At 44.5% G+C, this 19329-nt stretch overlaps 1 protein-coding gene across 4 annotated transcripts in view; it reads left to right on the top strand.

Annotated features, from left to right (window-relative positions):
* Nucleotides 1-6: 6 nt before the first annotated feature.
* Dnajc27 (DnaJ heat shock protein family (Hsp40) member C27) overlaps nucleotides 7-19329 on the top strand; it is a 36210-nt gene continuing 16887 nt past the window's right edge. For 3 of the 4 annotated variants that reach the window (XR_004517035.1, XM_033763100.1, XM_033763097.1), the window contains exons 1-5: nucleotides 7-169; nucleotides 5950-6032; nucleotides 10386-10455; nucleotides 16529-16693; nucleotides 17499-17621. Coding sequence is in view for 3 of the 4 variants with exons in the window: in XM_033763100.1 (XP_033618991.1) it covers nucleotides 10429-10455; nucleotides 16529-16693; nucleotides 17499-17621 (315 nt within the window). In the remaining variant the exon portion in view is untranslated. Of the gene's footprint in view, nucleotides 170-5949; nucleotides 6033-9689; nucleotides 10172-10385; nucleotides 10456-16528; nucleotides 16694-17498; nucleotides 17622-19329 lie in introns of those variants that run through there. The other variant, XM_033763098.1, reaches the window with a different exon arrangement.

The raw sequence follows: 19329 nt of genomic DNA, 5'->3' as shown, positions 1-19329 counted from the left end.
GGGAGCCCCAGCCTGACCCTTTTGACCTTCGGGTTGCCCCCCTCCACCGACGTCGTGCTCCCTGGACGGGTGGCCTCTAGCCTTGAACGTACCCCAAGGAGAGTAAGGAGGCCCCGGTCCTCAGTTGGGCGGTTCTGCCCAGACTCCCGGACCTGGAGGGGGAAGGAAGGTGCGTTACCCCCCCCTGCTGGGGAGCCCACACAGTTAAACTGGGCGCGCGGGGCGTTTAGGAAAATGTTGCTGGGCAGCCCGAAATCTCCATTCCCTTCACGAGAGCATAACTGAGCCCGACGTGTTTCACAGAGGTGGCAGGGTGGCCTGGATCCTGCGTTTTATTTATTGGTTCATTTAAGATTTCTAGAAGTGCCCTCACATCCCTTCTCTAAGCGGCCTAGGTTCTGCCTCCTCTCTCTCCGCCCTTCCGTGGGGGTGTCAGCTCCAGACTCTCGGCACCGGGGATTACCCAGTGGGTTCCCAGACTACCTCCTCTAGTCCCTACTATCTCTCCCGGCGTGTGGAAGGTGTTAGCCAAAAGCCGCCCAAGGTCACCATCGAATCTGACAGAGAGGTCTAGAAACAGAACCATAGTTCTGTCCCTGCGGTGCCCCTTGTCACCACTGAGGGTTAAGAACCCTGACTCAGGTCTGAACAGGGCATCTCAAGGAAGTGTTGATCACTGGGTTTTTTGTTTTTTCTATTTAGTGTGATTTTGCGCTACTCGTGTCATTAACAGATATATTCACTGAACCTAAAAACTACTAAAGTATGTACTTTTAACACTATAAATTTTATACGTGAACCATCTTGTAATTAAAAATTAAAGGAGCTTAAGATTTTCTTAGAAAAACACAAAATTCACTAAAAATTTTTTGGAAAGGTTAATGAAAATGAGAACCTAAAATCTAAGAAAAATAGAGGAAGCAAAACAAAATTACAGGATTAATACCGAAAAAGAGATGTAACCACATATTGGAAGAGACAAAAGAACGATTAGAGAATACCATGTACAGTTTCACCAGCTAGTTTGGCAATCACTAAAGGAATGACGACACCTATGTGACCTGAGATATAAAGCAGGTGATTATCTGCATACCGTGTTAGATAGACCTTTGGAAAGCAGTTGGCAATAGCAACTAAAATAAAGATGTGCCGGGTGTGGGGGCTCATGCCTGTGATCCTGGCACTTGGGAGGCTGAGGCAGGAAGATCACTGCAAGTTTGAGGCCAGCATGGTTTATGTAGTGAGTTCAAGGTCAGTCTGAACTATGTAGTGAGATCTAGTCCCAAAAATAAACAAATGAATGAATGAAGGATGTGTTCTTCAACCTAGCAGTTTTACTGCTGGACTCCAGTTCCTAGAAGTTAAAGTACCGCTTTCAGAGGATCTACACAAGGGTATTTATTGTGACAGAGTAGGGAAAAAACTGTAAATAAAGTGAGTTCTCATTAATAGAGGGAATAGGTAGGTACTTGGATATCATGGGTTATTATCCAGTCATGAAAAAAGTGAGAACTGTGTCAGTTAACTTGGAGCGATCATTATAATCTATTCTTAAGAGAGGAAAAACCATAAAGAAGGATGAGCTTCAGACATTTATAGTGAAATGGATGGACCTAGAGACCATACTCCTAAGTGAGATAAATTGGACACATATGTTTAAGTGCAGCATTGTTTCTCTAGTGTGAGAAACCAAAAATAGAAATAAGGACTGAGATGTATATTTGGATGTTGGAAATGGGAAGAAAGTGTTCAAGTGGGAAGAGGAACAGGGGAGGAGGGAGGAAGAAAGGAAGGGATAAGAAAAAAAGGGAAAATAGAAGGGAAAAAGGGAAACAGCTTTTGTATTTAGGGAGGAGAAGGTACTGGGGGAGGAATGGGATAAAATAAAACTTAATAAACAATAACAACAATAGTAATAGTAGTGATAAAGTGACCTGAAACAAAAGGAGAGAGAAGCAAACTCCAGAGTAGTAAACAACACTGTATGCTGTAGGAAGGTTTGACTACAATGAGGAGAAACCCAAGGAAAGCATCCATTTATTTCTTTTTTTTTTTTTTCTTTTTTGAGACAGGTTCTCACTGCGCAGTTCAGGCTGCCCTCAAACTTGCAGCGGTCCTCCAGCCTCAGCCCCCCAGTACTGGAATTACCAGTGTGTGCTACCATGCCCAGTGGAAAACATTTACTGTAGTCCAAAATCCAGAGGCCGGGCAAACTTAGAGTTGGTTCATATGGAGATTGGGTATCCTGAGGGACTCAAGCCTTTCTCTGATTCTTCTAGTGGTTCCTTGTGGACTTTACCCGGAGGCAGATTCCCAGCAGCCACTGGAGTACCCAGTAGCACCCAGGGCAGTTCATTTTCTCTGGGGGAGCACTAACTTTACTTTCCAGAAGCCTACAGTTATCCAGAATTTAAGGACCAAAGACTCAAGCTTCTGCTATAAAATTTGACTTTCTCTTCAGGCAAAACTTGGACTGTTTTTGAAAAATATGCTAAATAGGATGAATAAAGCTATAGCCATTATTGCTTCTGTTTATTTCTGAGTATGTTATCTCAGAATTAACATGGTATGGGAAAAGGAACATAAGGTCATTGAAAATGAGCACATTAGGAAACTTCAGACCTGGAAGAGATGGAGAATGGCCTGGGGCTTAGGGGCAAGTGCGTTGCAAGCCGGAAGCTTAACTGGATATGACCGGAGACTACAGCAAAATCGCATTTCCCCCAGAGAGTGGATTCCCAAAGGATTAAAAAACAAACCAAAAATTTAAAATAAAAAAGCTTTATTTTAAAAAATGTATTTATTTGTTTGTTTATTTATTTTGGTACCGGGGATTGAACTCGGGTTCTTGTGCTTGCAAGGCAGGTGGCGGAACCACTGAGCTAAATCCCCAGTCCAAAAAAGCTTTATTGAGGTATAATTCACATACAGCTCACTTAAAGCATGTAATTCACTGACATTCAGTACATCACAGAGCCATACAGCCACCACCACAATCATCTGTACAGCATACTCAGCAGCCCTTAGAAAACCATCTTACCGGGCACCTGGAACCCCCACTGCTTGGGAGGCTGAAACAGGAAGATTGGGAGTTTGAGGTCAGACTGGTCAATTTAGTGAGGTCCTGTCTCAAAAACAAGATAAAAAGGGCTTGGGGGTGCTCAGTAGCAGCTAGATTCAGTCACCCGTATAAAACAAAAACCTAAGCTTAAAAAACCCTTTGGCATTTAGTAGTCTCTCCTGGTTACCTCGTAACCCCTAGTCTGGGCAAGAACTGCTGCTTCTTCTCCCTGTGGGTTTGCCGTTTGGGACAGTCCTTTACCGAGTCCATGACAGGGGCCTTTGTGAGGCTGTTTTCACTCGACATGACACCGGCTGGGTGCTTCTCTGTGTGGATATGCCAGTACCTCCTTTCTTCAGAGGGCAGAAAAATGTTCCGCTGTGTGAATAGAGCCCATTTTATCCATTTGGGCTGTCTTCACTTTTTGACTCCTTTGGATAATGATAATATAAACATTCGAATTTATATTACAGCATGTAAAGATATAAGATCCCAGTAATGAATGTAACTGTACTGTCTACCTAGAATGTACCAATAAATTCAATTTAAAATAAAAAAATAAAAATAACATTTATATTACAAGTTTCTGGGCACAGGGTATGGCTCAGTGGTAGGGTACTTTTGACTGTGTTTCATCCCCAGTACTGCAAAAAATGTACATTACCAGTTTTAGTTTTTAATCTCATTAGGTAAAGTGCCACTTTTAGGACATGGCAAAGGAAGCATGAGGTTCCCATTACATTATCTCATAACATCGCGTAATGTGGGCGGCTCTTACCACAGCTGTCACCTAAAGCCATGCTTGAATGACTTTGGTGTCCCATCCAATAAGTGGCAAGCTCCTCGAAGGAAGAGACTTGGCCTTCTTCATTTCCCGGCCCTGAGACAAGGTCCAGCACAGGTGACAGACTCACTGTTTGTCTAACAAGGGGATATCTGCTCTTTTGTGTAGATGAAGAAAAAGATCATTTTGCTTTTACTCAGCAACTCAAATCACCATCTATGTGCTGTCAGCTTATCTTCTTCTTTATGCTTAATTTTGTTGATTTCAACCTTGTGCTTGCTTCTAACTTTTGTGTTCTGTCAGTGTTCATTATCAGTGTCCTGCATCTGAGAGACTTATTTAAATAAAAGTTTGTCTGAGCAGTTGATATTAAGTTAGAGTACTTTTGTGTTCATTTAATTTTAACTAGTCTCTTTGTGCTATAGGAAACAGTTAATACTGTTATTTAAATGTGTATCTTTATAAATGGCAGACTAGAGTTAAAGGATTTCCTAGTCTTTTAATCTCATGAATAATTTTTAAAGGCTGTATTTATTTGTTTAGGATATTGTGAGAGAAAACATTTGAGAAGTACTTTAAGCCATAAAGTGTTTCTAAAAATTGTAACCACTATGTAGGGATATAGTTGGGTGGTAGAGCACCTGCCTGCATGTGTGAGGTCCTGGGTTCCATCCGCAGCACTAGAGGTGTCCACTCAGCAGTGGTCATTCTAAAGAAGTCTTCTGCAGGGCATGGTGGCATATCTGTAACCCCAGTACTCTGGGGAGTCTGATTGCAAGTTTGTGGCCAGCCTGGGCAACTTATTGAGACCCTGCCTCAAAATATAACATTTTAAAAAAGGAATGCTGATGTAGCTGAGTTTTTCCTTCGGTGCACAATGAACACATTAAATACTTTTAAAATTAACTATCTTGTCTATTTAATTTAGATTGAGGCCTAGAAAAGAATTTGAGAATGAACCCTGTTAGCAGCTCTTCAAGTAAATTATAAGTTTTATGAGTCTAAGAACTGTTACTAATACATGAATCATTTACAATGTTTTTTTGTTACCATTCATAATCAGAAATAGTCCAAGCTTCTGTAACACAGTTGATGCTTGCTTATATTCATTCGGTGACTAGAAACTCACTATGTGAAAGGCACTGAGCTAGTTGCTGCAAGAAAGAAGTTTATTGTCTAGCTGAAGAGATAAGGTAAATATTCACATGTGAAAAAAATTACAGGAAAAGGCAGAGTGTGGTGTGTGCAGTGTACATATATGCGTGTGTAAATCCAGAGTGTTCAGACACATGGTGTGCATACACAGAGTTCAGCGGCAGGCAAAAGCATGTGTGCCTGGGCGGCCAGAACTGTGGGCCTGAAAGGACAGGTGAGGTTTGGAAAGAAGAGGAGAAGCTCATTCCGGACGAGGCTGGGGCATGGAGGCCGAGAGACCAGGAAAGGGTTTCCTCCGCTTGTGTGGGAGCAGATGGCACGGTTCTAAAGCCAAATGTTCTCCATAGACGCTGGGATGCAAGGAAGATGGAAGACCCACTAAAGAGAATGTGGACAGAGGCCCAAACCAGAAGCAACTTTAACACTCTGATCCTCTGTAATGGGACATGGTGGCATTGACAGAGTGGATGTCAGCGCTCGTGTGTGAGCAGTTCACTTTGGGGTAGGCACAGGACATCTGAGTAGAAACCAGGGAATAGGCATTGGGAGCTATGGTTTAGTCTTTGAAGGGAGGTCCAGGCTAAATGTAGATTTTTCAGTGGTGTGTTGGAAGTATAACAAAAAGTCTTCAAAAGAAAAGCACAAAAGGATGGAGAACAAAACTGGAAACATTTGTAGTATCAGGGAAGATTTTATAAATTTTCTTTTTAACAACTTCGCTTTGTTTTAATTATTTATAGTTTTGACTTTTGAAAACACTTTTTTTTTCTGGTACTGGGGATCAAACTCCAGACCTTGCTTGTCAGGCGGGCACGGCACCACTGAGCTACAACCCCAGCCCTGAAAACACTTTCATAGTGGTGATTAAAGAAAGTATAATTAAGAAATGTGCTTATTTTGCATCTTCCCACTGTGTATTTACTAAGTGCATGTATTTTTGTCTTTTTAGAGCTGTATTATAAAGCGCTACTGTGAGAAAAGATTTGTGTCTAAATACCTTGCCACAATTGGAATCGACTATGGAGTCACAAAGTGAGTATATTGGCTCCCTGGGCTTATAAATTGTACAGAAATTTATAACTCCTAAAATGATCTGTATGTGCCTCTGTGCACTTGTGCAGGTTAACTTGAGATAGAAACTTTGAAGATGAGTTGAGAAAAACAGTGCTGGGGACCTTCACAGTACACGGTGACTGGGCCCCTCCTTGACCCCTGAGCTACCTCCTGGGGGCTGTGTCGGGGTGTGGGGGGACCCACATTGACGAACGGATCAGTGGACAGCTGGACTGGCAGAGCCGGCTCTTCCAGAAACGTGTTCTTTACGAGCAGGTGTGTTTTTACAGTGTTTTGAAAGAGTCTAACAAATCTAAATTATATGGAAGTTTTTCTATTGGAGAACTTCACTTACTGGTTTATGATCCTTATAGCCTATTGGACTCCAGCAAAAGACATCTGGAAGAGTAACGTTTGGGCACAATTGGGGATTTGGCGGTAAATCAAGAGGAGGTTGAGCTTGGGGCGGGAGGATTAAACTAATACTGTAACCCACTGCCGAAGGTGGAATTGGGGTAGACCGCGTGCTTCCTGGACTTGGAACTGCAGGCACTCACCGTTGTGACCCCTGCCCACCACCTTGTTACATCCCCCACACACTGGCTGTGGCCTCCATGCTCTCCCGCCTGGTGCCGTTCACCCTTCCCCTCCCCCACTGCTGCCAAGCTCTTCAGAGTGGAAAGTGCTCCTGTTCCCTTAAGATGTCCTGAGCACCCCTTCTATCGGTCAGGATCTTTTTGCAAATGAAATAAACCTTAAAATGATCTATATTCTTTATGGTACTTACTATACATTGCTTTATTGTTATATGCATATGTTTAATGGCTTCTGCTAAAATAATAAATGCCCTGAAAAAAAAGGCTCTTAAGTATAAGTTCTCTCCAAATGTCTAGTAGGTGCTCAGTAATATTTATTGTTAGGTAAGATAGAGACATCTGAAGAGGAAATTTTCCAGATTAGAGCAAGAAGGTAAAAGCCAGGTGTGGTGGAGCACACCTGTAATCCCAGCATTTGGGAAGCTGAGGCAGGAGGATCACCATGACTTTGAGGCCACTGTTGGCTACATAGCAAGTTCAAGGCCAGCCTGGTCTACATAGTGAGACCCTATGTCAAACAAACACAGAAACAAACAGAATAAGAAGGAAAAGTCTTTAGAAGGCAGGCAGAAGTGGTGGGATGTGGCTATAGCAGAACTCAGTTGTGTAACCAGCAGTCAGGCTCGGCTGTGCCCTCTATAAGTGGTTAAAGCAGCTCAAGTAAGTGCTAAAGGAAAACTCGAGAGTTTTTACATCACTGTCTCTTCAACTGATGGCCATGGGGTGATTCTGCAAATTTTCCTTAAAGAATGAAAATTTTGGCCTTGACTGAATTGTATGAAGCTCTTCATTTGAAATCCACGTTTCTTTCTAGTTGTAGTCTTTCTTTTCCCTACTTCAGCACAGGATTTCATCAGTGAAATGGTAAGATATGCTTTAAAGCAGCTTTGTTTCCAATCAACATAAGTAATTTTTTTATCTTAGAAATTAAAATTACCACATTGTGTCGTAGGACTGTAGTTTATTCAACAGATTATTCTGTTTCTCATTAAAAGTTTTTCTGTTTTTGTTTTTAAGATGCTTGTCTCATAATGAGTTGGAGGATATAACTGAGAACACAACATAAACCAACTTAAGCAAAAAGAGTTAAAATTTTAAAAGGTTATTAATCGATTCCAGTTAATTAATCCAGTACTGATGACACAGGCCTCAGACACGGCTTTTCCGTAGGGACAGAGCTGGCCAATCAGAGCCGGAGCAATAGGTCACTTTACTACAGCTCACTATGGAAATTCCTCAAAAGACAAAAGCTAGAAATTCCTTTTGACCAAGCTATTCTCTTTCTCGGCATCTTCCCAAAAGAGTTAGAGGCATCACATTACGTGTGTATACCTATGTTCATAGCAGCACAACTCATAATAGCTAAAATTTGGAGGTGGCATCTATGCCCATCAGCAGATGAATGGATAAAGAAAACGTATTTATACACAATCAAATACTGCTCTGCCGTAAGATACACTTGAAACATTCGTAGGCAAATGGATGCAACTTGAGATCATAGTGTTGGGTGAAATAAGTCAAACACAAGTTTAAATATTGCATGGTTTCGCCTAAGTGAGAAATGCAAACTAAATATATGTATGTAAGCTTAAATAGAGAGACAATGAGTGCACAAAATAGAAGACAGGGAGGACGTGGAGAGATCTCTTTCAAATGGGTGGGGGAGCGAGATGGAGGCAAGAGGAGAGGCGGATGGAAAAAATGATGAAAACAGAGCTTTTGCAAATGGAAAGGGAACAAATATTTGGAAGGAGTAGGGAAGGAGGGGGAGGGAAGGGGATGAACAAAAGAGAAGAAAAGAATTAAGATGTGCTCCATGCATGTACCAACTTCCTGTGAAAATTGTAATCGTGTACTGGGAGTGTGTAGCAGTAAAGGAAGCAGGGTACGGTCTTGGGCAGGCAAACAGCAGATCCGTTTTCAAAAGTGCTCCAGGCTCAGCGTGCCTAGGGATACTTGTGGCCTGGGATGTAACTCTGGGGTAGAGCACTTGCCTCCCACGTGAGGCCTGAGGCCTGGGCTCCAGGGCGGGGAGGGTTGCTTGTGTCTCTGTGAAAGCAGGTTCCCGGGGCTCACCCACTGAGACCCTGGTTCCCCAGGTCTGAGTGGGCGGAGGATTCTGTCATAATCAGGAGTCAGAGGTCCAGAACCAGGCATGGCTTGCCTGGAGGGAAGGAATCGCTATTTTCCCTCCTGAAATCGCCATTTCTTCCTCCTGGCTTCTCAGTTAAGTGGACACTGTTCAGATTTCAGTCTGAAGACATTATAATGCCATTCCTTCTCAGCTGCTATCTCTTTAAGGTAAAATTTTAAAATGTAAACAGTTATCCCAGATCTTTGCCTGCTGCTCTCAAGCTCTGTTACTGTTGCATACTCAACACAGAGCTGCCTCCCCAGCCCCATTACTGTTTGGAAAACCACTGGAGGAATTGTGGTTTCAGAACAGAAAGTGAACAGTGTAAACTCGGACAAAGGAATAATCATTAGTAAAACCAGGAAGTGGTACAGGGAGCATGAGAGCAAGCGCTGGAGTTTAGCCAGTCAGGCCAGTGCTGTCTGAGCCTGAGACATGGTACGAAGGACATGAAGACTCTAATTTGTGTATTTACTGTTAATAATCTCTATTTTTAACCTTATGTTTTTTTTTGAGACAAGTTCTCACTTTGTAGTTTAGGCTGGCCTTGAACTCACTATATAGTCCAGGCTGGAGATCTTCCTGTCTCAGCCTCCCAAGTGCTGGGATTATAGGTATACACCACCATGCCCAGCTGTGCATCTTTTAAGAAATATTTCTTGTGTTGAGGAAACATTTGTATTTAAAGTTCAGTAATTCCTCCCCATTCATTTCAGTTTCTTTTTGTTCTGTTAAACCTAACAAAAAGTAAATTTTATAATATTTATTTTATAATTGTATAACAATTTTATAAGAATATTTGTTTATCTTAGCTATGCATAGAAAAAAGCCTGTAGTGATGTTCATCTTTAGTAATGAAGGCTATTCTGGGTGATAGAGTTTGGGATAACTTTTAAGTGTTTATTAAAAAAAATTTTTTTTAGTGTTTGAATTATTTAAACTGTTCATTCATGATTTTCTGGTGGTAATTTTTCTTTAAAAAAAGACTGGAAACAAGCCAGGCGTGGTGGCACAGGCCTATGATCCCATCACTGGAGGCAGAGGCAGGAGGGTCACAAGTTTTAGCGCAGCCCAGGTTCATGCCTTTGTATCACCAAAAGAAAGACAGACTAGAAGCAAACAGACTATGGTATTAACAGAAGTTAACCCTATTACGAATGCTAACCCCCTTCTGTTTATTTTCAAATTCAGTTCTGAAAACAAATTGTTGTTCAGCTGAAGAGCACAAGACAGTTAAGTGGACAGCGTTAATGTCTCTGCCTCCCGCTGCACAGTCACCAGGCACAACCACAGCACTTAGGTCTCTTCTCCTTCGCCTTGGTACCCAGTTGTAGCTCCTGCTGGTTGGCTCAGCGCTGTGACCCGAAGTGTGTTGGGTTAAAGTAAAGGTGAATGAGAGTGCTTATTCCAGGAGGGCTCAGTGGCTCAGTGCTCCTTGGGCACCTCTGCCTAGTTCCAGCTCCTATGGGAGAATCTCTGGAGCCAAGCAGAGGCACAGAGAAAGCCTCTTATACTTTATGTGTGTATCTCTACATTTCATAAATGATGTTATATGAACCAGAAACCATGACCTTTGGGATTGTTTGCATTTGAACATTTCAGGGTACAAGTCAGAGACAGAGAGATCAAAGTTAACATCTTTGATATGGCCGGACATCCCTTCTTCTATGAGGTAAGAAAGCCTTTTTGAGAAGATCTATATGTAGTCTTGTCAGTGGGTTTGGGGAAAGATCCTGAATTGAAGCCACCAATATTCAGATCATGTAAAATTAGGCACTCTTAGCTCATGTTTGTGGCTTGCCTTGGATCTTAATACATACCTGCTGCCCCTCTAAATAGGTACAAAATTTAATCGCTAATGTTTCAAACACCGGATAAGTAAGACATTTCAACCTCCACAGGACTTTTACATTTTACTTAATACCTCAGCCCAAAACTTGAGAAGATAATTACGCTCACTTCTGGCACCGGAGGGTCTAGTGTGTTCTTTGCATCGCTCCTCGCCCTGTGCTTCTTTCCCGGAAAGAGCGAATTAAGCCCACTGGCATTGTGATCTGTGTATCAGCAGCCCACTTGCTTTCATTTCCTCTCGTTCCTGGATTCGAATCTTTTATGTTAGCCCAGCAGGTCCTGCAGCTCAGTTCATTGTTTAAAATTTTTTTCTTCTCTCTATAATTCAGTTGGGGTAATTTCTATTTTTCCACCCTCCATCAACTGCTGAGCCCACCCTAAGCTTCTTACTTCCATTATATTTTTCTCTGCTAAAATTTTCACTCAGTCTTTACTGGAGTGGGTAGGGGTCATAAGTCAGTTTTCTTTTTTTCTTGCATTGAGTTTATTTAGTACTTTTTAGGCATACAGTATAGTTACATTCATCATTGGGATCCTGTACCATAAGTCAGTTTTCAATAAGATGTTTGGCTGGAATAGAGTACTTACTTTCTGAAATTAAAAAAAAAATAATAATCTTTCTGAATCTTCCCTTTCCTGGCCATCTGGCTGGAGAGATGAGTTGTTTTTGTTTTGTTTTGTTTTGTTTTTCAGCATCGGAGATCGAACTTGGGACTTTTCACTTGTGAGGCAGGGGTGGCACCGCTGAGCTAAATCCCTGGTCCTGTTTTTTGTTTTCTGAGGCAGGGTCTCACTTTGTAGTTCCGGCTGGCCCTGAACTCACTGTGTAGCCCAGGTTGGCCTTGAACTTGTGGCAGTCCATCTGCCTCAGCAAGTGTTGGGATTGCAAGCATTTGCCATTGCACCCGGCATGAGATCAGTTTTGTTTTATTTATTTATTTATTTATTTATTTATTTATTGATACTGGGGATTGAACTTAGGACCTTGCGCTTTGAGGCAGGCAGCAGCACCACTGAGCTAAATTCCTGGCCCAAGATCAGATTTTTGATGGTGCTTTCATTTGTCTGCTGTTCTTGACAGTTTTGAGTTGTACCTCTGCTCCAAGTCTGGGGTGTATGAAGCAAAGGAAAACCCAGAACCTCACACCCGCATTGTTAGCCCTCGGGTCCCCCCAGCCTGGCTGCTGCCACCGTTCCACCTTTCAGAGGTTTGACCACGTACACATGCTCACAATGTCAGGCTCTTTACCTGTGCCTGACCTGTGTTTATACCGCCTATAAATAGATATATGCTTCACATATGATGTCTAGGATTTTTCCTTTTACTATATAAATACTTTGTATGCAATAGCCAGGGTTTGCCTGTAATAGGGACATCTGTATCTGTGGGGTGTTCTCAGTAACTGCCTGATCTCCATCCGTGACTGTGCCCGCATATATTCAGGGGAACCGAACCCCTTTTCGGTGTGAAGCCTTACAGTAGGTTAAGTCAGTTACAGGCACAGAATATCAGTGACAAGGGCTCTAGCTGACCACGAGTTTAACAGATTCTAACTACCAGAAATGCCAGTGTAAGTCTTAGATTATGGGGCTGGGGCTGTCGCTCAGTGGTAGGGCCCGTGCTTCACATGTATAAGGCCAGCCCTGAGGCAAAAGAAGAAAAGAACACGAATTTGAGAATACAGCAAGGTCTTGTGAGTGGAGAGTTAGAAGATGTCTGGGAATTAATGTGGTTCGTAGCTGTGCCCACTGTGGGATTTCTTTCTGCAGTATTCTTCCCAATCAGTGGTCATCACTGCATCCAGATACTCACATGCCAGGGTCTGTGCTGCACACTGGGACATGCCGTTCCTCATTGTCATGGTGTGTGCTGTGCTAGAGAAGACGCTGATGAAACAGATGAGCACTGGGACTGCGGATTTAGCCTGTCTCACAAGCACAAGGTCCTGAGTTCGATCTCTGGTACTGAGAAAATCAAAAAACCAGATGAGCACTTAATATCCTAACCCAGCCTATTCCAGAGCCAGGAAGTCCACTGAAGGACACAGAATTGAACCTGGGGGCTGATAGGTACGTAAGAGTCGTGTAGCAGGGATTCTGGGACAGAGCGACGCCCCATGCGGTCTGAGTGGGAATGGGCATCTCTAGTGCCGGTGTCTCTGCTGCACGAGCTCATCCTGCAGCGCTAAAGCGCCCAGCCAGCATCTTCTGCTTGCAGAGCTGCCCTCCTGTGACTTGCATCACAATTCTGGCCAAGATTTTGGGGGACTAGGGACTGGGTCTGTGTTTCTGTAACCAGAATCTTTCTGATGTTTAGCCTGCTCCAGGGAAAGCGTCTGCATTCCTCCCCAGCCGCACCGCCAGCGTCCCTCTTGTGTCCTTTGTAGAAGGCCCTCATTGCTACTGTGGAGCTGAGAACTAATGCAGTGTCTCAGGTTTTGTGTAACCAGTGAAACTCTCTGTGTTCCTGCTGCTTTCTGTCATTAGACACCAGGCTCTTGTTGCAGCCTAAAATGGTAATGCCTGATTTTTTCCAGCAGTTTATAAAGATAGAAGAATGATTAACAGAAACACCTTTAAATCACCACTTCTAGAGTGTTTTCACTGAAATAGCCTTGCTCTCTTTTTCATCTGTTACTGTGGGTGTCTTGAACTATCCTTTTATTTCTTTGTTTCTTGAGACAGAGTCTTACCCTGTAGCCTAGGCTGATCTTAAACTTGTGATCCTCCTGCCTTGGCCTCCTGAGTGCTGGGATTACAGGTGTGCATCAGTTGAACCCTCCTTGACAAATCCAAAGCCATCGTCATCTTTGTAAGTGCCAAGCTGACCAGATTATACCCTTGCTAGCACATAGCTAGCGAAACATCACAGCCATCCCCATAATCCCTGGCTTCCTCGGACCATTGAAGCATCCACTGTCACTGTCCTCTGGCAGATTTCCCAAAGGATCTGTGGGGACTGGACAGTCTGCCTGCTGCGTAAGATGGCAGCCTCAGAGCAGGTAGTGGGAGAACCTTGGCGAGTGGGGTGGGGCCGGTCTTGGACCCCAGCCTTGCCTCATGGAGCACTGAACTGGGGTCTCACAGGAGCTTTCCAAGGCCCCAGTGTTAAATAGCAGCTTCCTTAGCCATAATCCCAGCTTGTTCCTAGGTCTGCTTTAATGACTAATTCCCATTCCTTTAGCATCCTGTCTTGTTAAACTGTGAACTTGTGGAGATGGCTGGGACTAACAGAAGAAGCTCTTTGGGAAACTAGAATAAAGAAATTTAAGGGAAACATTGAAACATCTGCTCTGTCCTTTTATTTCAGAGATGAGGAAACCAGGGCTGGGGTTAATAAAATAACTTACTCAAGACTACATAGGTGCCTCTTTGCTGAGCTCAGACTTGAACTTGCATCCTCGAGAGAAATTCACGGAGCTTGCATCAGTCTGCTTTTGTGTGCACACCTGTCACTGGAGAGCTTGGCCTGTGTTTGGAATTTCCCCCACTTTGGCCACTACTTTTGTTCTCCCCTGAGACCCCTGCAGCCAGTCATCTACACAGACTCTTAAACACTTACATCTGCCCGGCCTCGTGCGTGACCCAAGCACGGATGCACTGAGACATGGGCCTTCGTGTTGCCTGCAGCCTTCTGGGAGCACAGCTGGATGTGCCATCAGCCACGAGAGTGACCGGAAGTGGCAGGACAACTAGAAGTTCACATGGCTGTGGTGTCCTAGGGGACACAGATGTTACTTCTGTTCACAGGGTCAGATGGTGAGGCACTGGGCAGAAAAACCTACACGTGAGATTTAGCAGTATACCAAGACCTTGCCAGAGGTCTCTTTCCAGCTGGAGCTAGCAAGGTGTAGGGTAGGTGAAGGGAGGGAGATTATCCTGTTTAAAGGCCAGAGGGTAGTAAAGGGGTAAGACTGAGAAGGTTGGTAGAGGATTGATCAAAAACTTTGAACTTTGTTTAAATGAGTTTGAACTTTGGAGAGTTGGCAGTGGAGAAACACTAAGGAAATTATGAGCCAGGGCTTTCAAAAGATAAATATACACAGTGTGTTGTCCTGCTAGGAAGATGGCCCAGCAGTAGGGTGGTCAGGAGATAGTGTTGGACAAGAGACTGGAAGGAAGTGACAGGTGAGAGAGCGTGGCTGAGGTAGGTTCTCCGGGTTCATCTGAATCTGGTAACAGAAGAGAGAAGCCAAGACTGACTCCACACGTTCCCTGAACGACCAGGGAATGGTGTGTTGCATCCATTCCTGATGTCCAAGAGCTCGGAAGGAAGGGGTTGAGGGGTTTTGTACATATGAAGTTGAGATTCCAACGGGGCATTAAGCTGCCAGTCTGGTACTGACCAGAAAGGAAGGTTAGGTGTGGATGTTCTGATGAGAAGACTCATCTTGGAGATTCTCAGAGTCCAGCCTGTGCAAGGGACTCGTACTGCAAAGTCAGGAGGAGGGATCTGGGAGGAAGGAAGAGGGCCCGGGTTGTAGCCACTTCCAGTGGCCGGGATCCAATCCCTGACACCCACAACTTAAGGAGAGGCTTTTTCTGCCTCACAGTTTCAGTCTGTGCTCGGCCAGCTCCAGGGCAGACACGGGGTGGCGGAGGAGCATGGCAGCCAGGACGCAGAGTGAACGGCGGGGGGAGGCATTCCCTTAGGTTGCCCCCAGTGCAGGCTCCAGGTCCTAACAGTCCACTGAGGAGACCGGCACCGCAACACGGGGCTGGGGGCCGTTCTGGACCTAAGCCATCACAGCCTGGGACAGGGCTGGAATAGGGCCGTTGTGGAGAGTTGGTGAGAGAGAGAATCTGAGGCCCTGGAGAAGGTACGTGGAAGCCCAGGCAGAGGGCCTGGAGGAAGGAGCGCCATTGTCCTTTGTTGGTGCTCGCTCTGGAGCAGTGTCTTGTCCTGTGTAGGTTAACGGACCCTTCTCTTCTGGGTCCAGGTGTCTGTTCTGTGCTCAGAAACCCTAACGTGTGTGTAAGGTGTCTGCGTCTCTTAGCACACGACTGCTGCGAGCTGAGAACATTCTTGGATCTTGTGAAAAGCAAACGTGACTGTGGCCTTGTCGAGGTTCTGCCTGCATGTTCACCTGGAGCCTCTCCTCACTCAGCCACCTCTCGCTGCCTCGGCCACTTAGTGTGTACTTCTGCCACCCATGCCTGATGCCCCTCTTCCTGGGCTTCTGCCTGTGCCCCAGAGGCAGGTGGCCAATCAGAGAATGAATCCAGGCACCGTGCGCTAAGGGCTTTGCCTCCATTGTCTCTCTTCAGCCCCAGTAACCCTGTGAAGTAAGTCGCGTTACCCCACCTCACAGATGAGGACACTGAGACACGGGAGGTTGAGTGACTTGCCCAAGATCACACAGCTAGTGAGTGTGGCCCAAACCCTCCTGCCTGCAAAGGCCGTGCTCTTGCCGTCACGTGGCACTCAGGCTGAGTGTGGCCTTCTCAGTTGGTGCCCAGACCCCAGCAGTCAGGGAGGCTCTGCCCGGCTCGCAGGGATGCCGGCACTGGGGGTGGTGTACAAGCGGCGTCCCCATCCTGATTCTTGTGTCTTTTTTGCTCTGAGTTCTTTTAAGTCGTTCGCTCGCCTCCCTAAGAACTTTTCACAGCTGGTGTCTCTTTAAGGACTACTAACGGTAAAGAGTGATTGTCTCAAGAAGTCGAGAGTGGTGGGCAGGGGCCTTCTTTACAAATAGATTTTAAGTCTTTCTGTAAAAATAGATTTTTTTATTACGTTCCCTTGATTTCATAAACAGACCTCTGAAGACCAGTAAAAATACTGAGATACATTCCAGTACTATGAATTCCTAAAAGAATGCACTCGGTTAGCTTGATGATTGTAATATGCTTTTCTTATCACATCACACAACCTACGTGTGTGCTTCCATCTGAAGGTTCGAAACGAGTTCTACAAGGACACGCAGGGTGTGATCCTGGTCTATGACGTGGGGCAGAAGGAGTCCTTTGACGCCCTAGACGCGTGGCTGGCAGAAATGAAGCAGGAGCTCGGGCCTCATGCAAACATGGACAGCGTCATATTTGTGGTGTGTGCCAACAAGGTAACTGCCTCGGAATTGGCATGCTGGCCTTTCTAGCTGGAAGCAGAATAAAGTAGTGGGGGGACCGATAAAAAGAAAAGAAAATTCTGCATTCCTTAGCGTAGGAGTCCACACCCTTTCACAAGTCTCCGAGATATAAACAAAACAACGAAACCGCAAACCTGGAGTTCAAGATCAGCGTCCTATCTCGTTTCTGTGCCCTGCTTGGGGAAGCGCACTGGTGAGTGAGCCACGGGGGCCTGATGGTCAAGCCCGGCCCCAGGAGGAGGGCGTCCATGGCTGGGCTGAGGCTGTGGAGAGCAGGGCTGGCTCAGGAAGCAGCTGCCTGCCTGAGGGAGAAAGTGGGAAATGTGCTCGAAAATCGGATAGAAAAGCAGTCTATATCGTTTTTATTTTTTTCTTTGGTTTCTTTTGGTCCTGGTAATTTTATATACTGGTGCTGAGGCTCATTAAAAATAGTTTTTGGGCTTGGGAAAATAGCTCACTGGTAAAACACTTGTCTAGCACGTGTGAGGCTCTGGGTTCCATCCCAAGCACTGCAAAAAAAACAAACAAAAAAAACAAGTAAATAAATAAAAATTTTTTTTTGCTTCAAGAAAGAAATGACCAGGGCCGGGGATTTAACTCAGTGGTTCTGCTGCCTGCCTTGCAAGCGCAAGGACCCGAGTTTGATCCCTGGTATCAAAAAAAAAAAAAAAAAAAAAAAAAAAAAAAAAAAGAAAAAAAAAAAAAGGAAGGAAGAACTGACCAAGTGCTCACTTGGCTTGTTCTAGTGAGAAAAGTTTGGAATTTTCTTTCCCCCTAGATTGACTGCACCAAGCACCGCTGTGTGAGTGAAAGTGAAGGGCGTCTCTGGGCTGAGAGCAAAGGTTTCCTCTACTTTGAGACTTCAGCCCAAACCGGAGAAGGAATCAATGAGATGTTCCAGGTAACCTCACATTTTTTTGGTTTAGGGTTTGTGTCTTGTGTCAAGGCCAGCCATGCCAATGTTTAATTTAAATTAGGAGAAGCAAAAAAACCAATAGGAATTTTTCATTAGAATAAATACTTTCCAGGGGCCAGGGATTTAGCTCAGTGGTTCTGCCACCTGCCTCTCAAGCACAAGGTCCCAAGTTTGATCCCCGGTACCAAGAAAAAAGAATAAGTACTTTCAAGCTAGTCATGGTGATACACACCTGTAATCCCAGTACTTGGAAGGCTGAAGCAGGAGGATCGCCAAGAGTTTGAGGCCAGCCTGGGCTACATAGTGAGACCCTGTCTTAAAAAAAAAAAAAAAGAATAAGCTGGAGAGAGAGAGAGAGAGAGAGAGAGAGAGAGATTGATTACTTTGTGCGTGTGTGAGATCTCTGTGCTGTCTGTTACAGATCAGATCTAGCCAATCATCAGAATTACCTGGGGAAATTGATTCAGATACCACTTTCTGAACTGCAGACCTCCAGACGTACTGGAAACTTAACATTGCAATGGAACCTAGCAATCTATAGGTTGCAAAAACTCTGCGGGTAATTCAGATGATCAAGTTTAACAAGTTACTGTACTGTTTAAGTGAGACAAAGATTTTCTTCAAAACTACTGCGACATCACACGTGAATCCAGAATCAGGTGGAGGCCTCACAGGTACCTTGTCACTGCTAGTCGCACTGGAGAGGAGGAAACTGCAGTGTCTGCCTGGATCCAGCCAGTCACATGAAAGGTGAGGCCTCCAGCACGGCAGCAGCACATGTGCTCACATGGCAACCTGAACAAAAGGTCTCTTTTTAAACCCTAATCTTGAAGAACTTTAAGGAAAAGAGGCTATTTGAAACAATTAAGTTATAATTAGGAAGTGGTGGTACGAACAGTTTCCCTTGCACATATAGCTGATATTTGGGGAAATTTAGCCTTTCAGATAGTGTGGCTGCATTGTAAAGAGTGGCTCTTAATTACTGAGTGGGGCTGCACTTAGGCTTTTAGGCTGAATCTCGTTTTCCACGTTGTCGCCCTCCCTCTAGAAGACAGGTGTCACCTTCAGCTGACAGGCTAAATTGTGCGTTGGTGGCTTCTGGCTCAAGATCAGGTTGATGTTGCTTAGCCAGCGTTATTCTTTTTAGCACACCAGTAGACTTCCTGCACGAGCTTGTACCTGTGTGTGTACAGCGACAACCCCTGACCCTTTGAAGGGTGCCGTTTCCGTGTTCCGAATCGCTGGAGCTTGGTAACAACAGTGCGTGGCAGGCGTTCTCGTCTCATTGATAAAGACCTGTAAGGGCGGACTTGTCCCAAGGATTTATGTGACAACTGAGATTAAATTTCTTTTTCTTTCTTTCTTTTTTTGCTCAAACTCAGGACCTTGCTCTTGGGAGGCAGGCGCGGTGCTCCTTTTTAAATTGCATTTTATTTTTACTTCCATTGTACACTGTTTATAAAGGGTATAGTGTGGTAGTCTGGTCCACATCCGCAGAGTGTTGATCAAGTCAGGCAGCATTTCCATTGATAAAGTTTCTTGCAGGGTTGTAAGGATGTTGGTCCATTCTCTTTGGCCTCCGCCTTGTGTTGGAGGTGTGGCTCCTGTTGTGCCTTTTCTCCCCCACTGATTGCTTTCAAGAGCTTCTCTCTCTCTCCTTTTTTTTTTTTTTTTTTTTTTTTTTTTTTTTTTG

The sequence above is a fragment of the Fukomys damarensis genome, unplaced genomic scaffold, assembly GCF_012274545.1.
Source record: "Fukomys damarensis isolate Sample0158 unplaced genomic scaffold, DMR_v1.0_HiC HiC_scaffold_2, whole genome shotgun sequence".
NCBI classification, from domain to species: Eukaryota; Metazoa; Chordata; class Mammalia; order Rodentia; family Bathyergidae; genus Fukomys; species Fukomys damarensis.
Note: the sequence above shows the minus strand (reverse complement) of the source record. Positions and strands in the feature narration are given on the sequence as shown.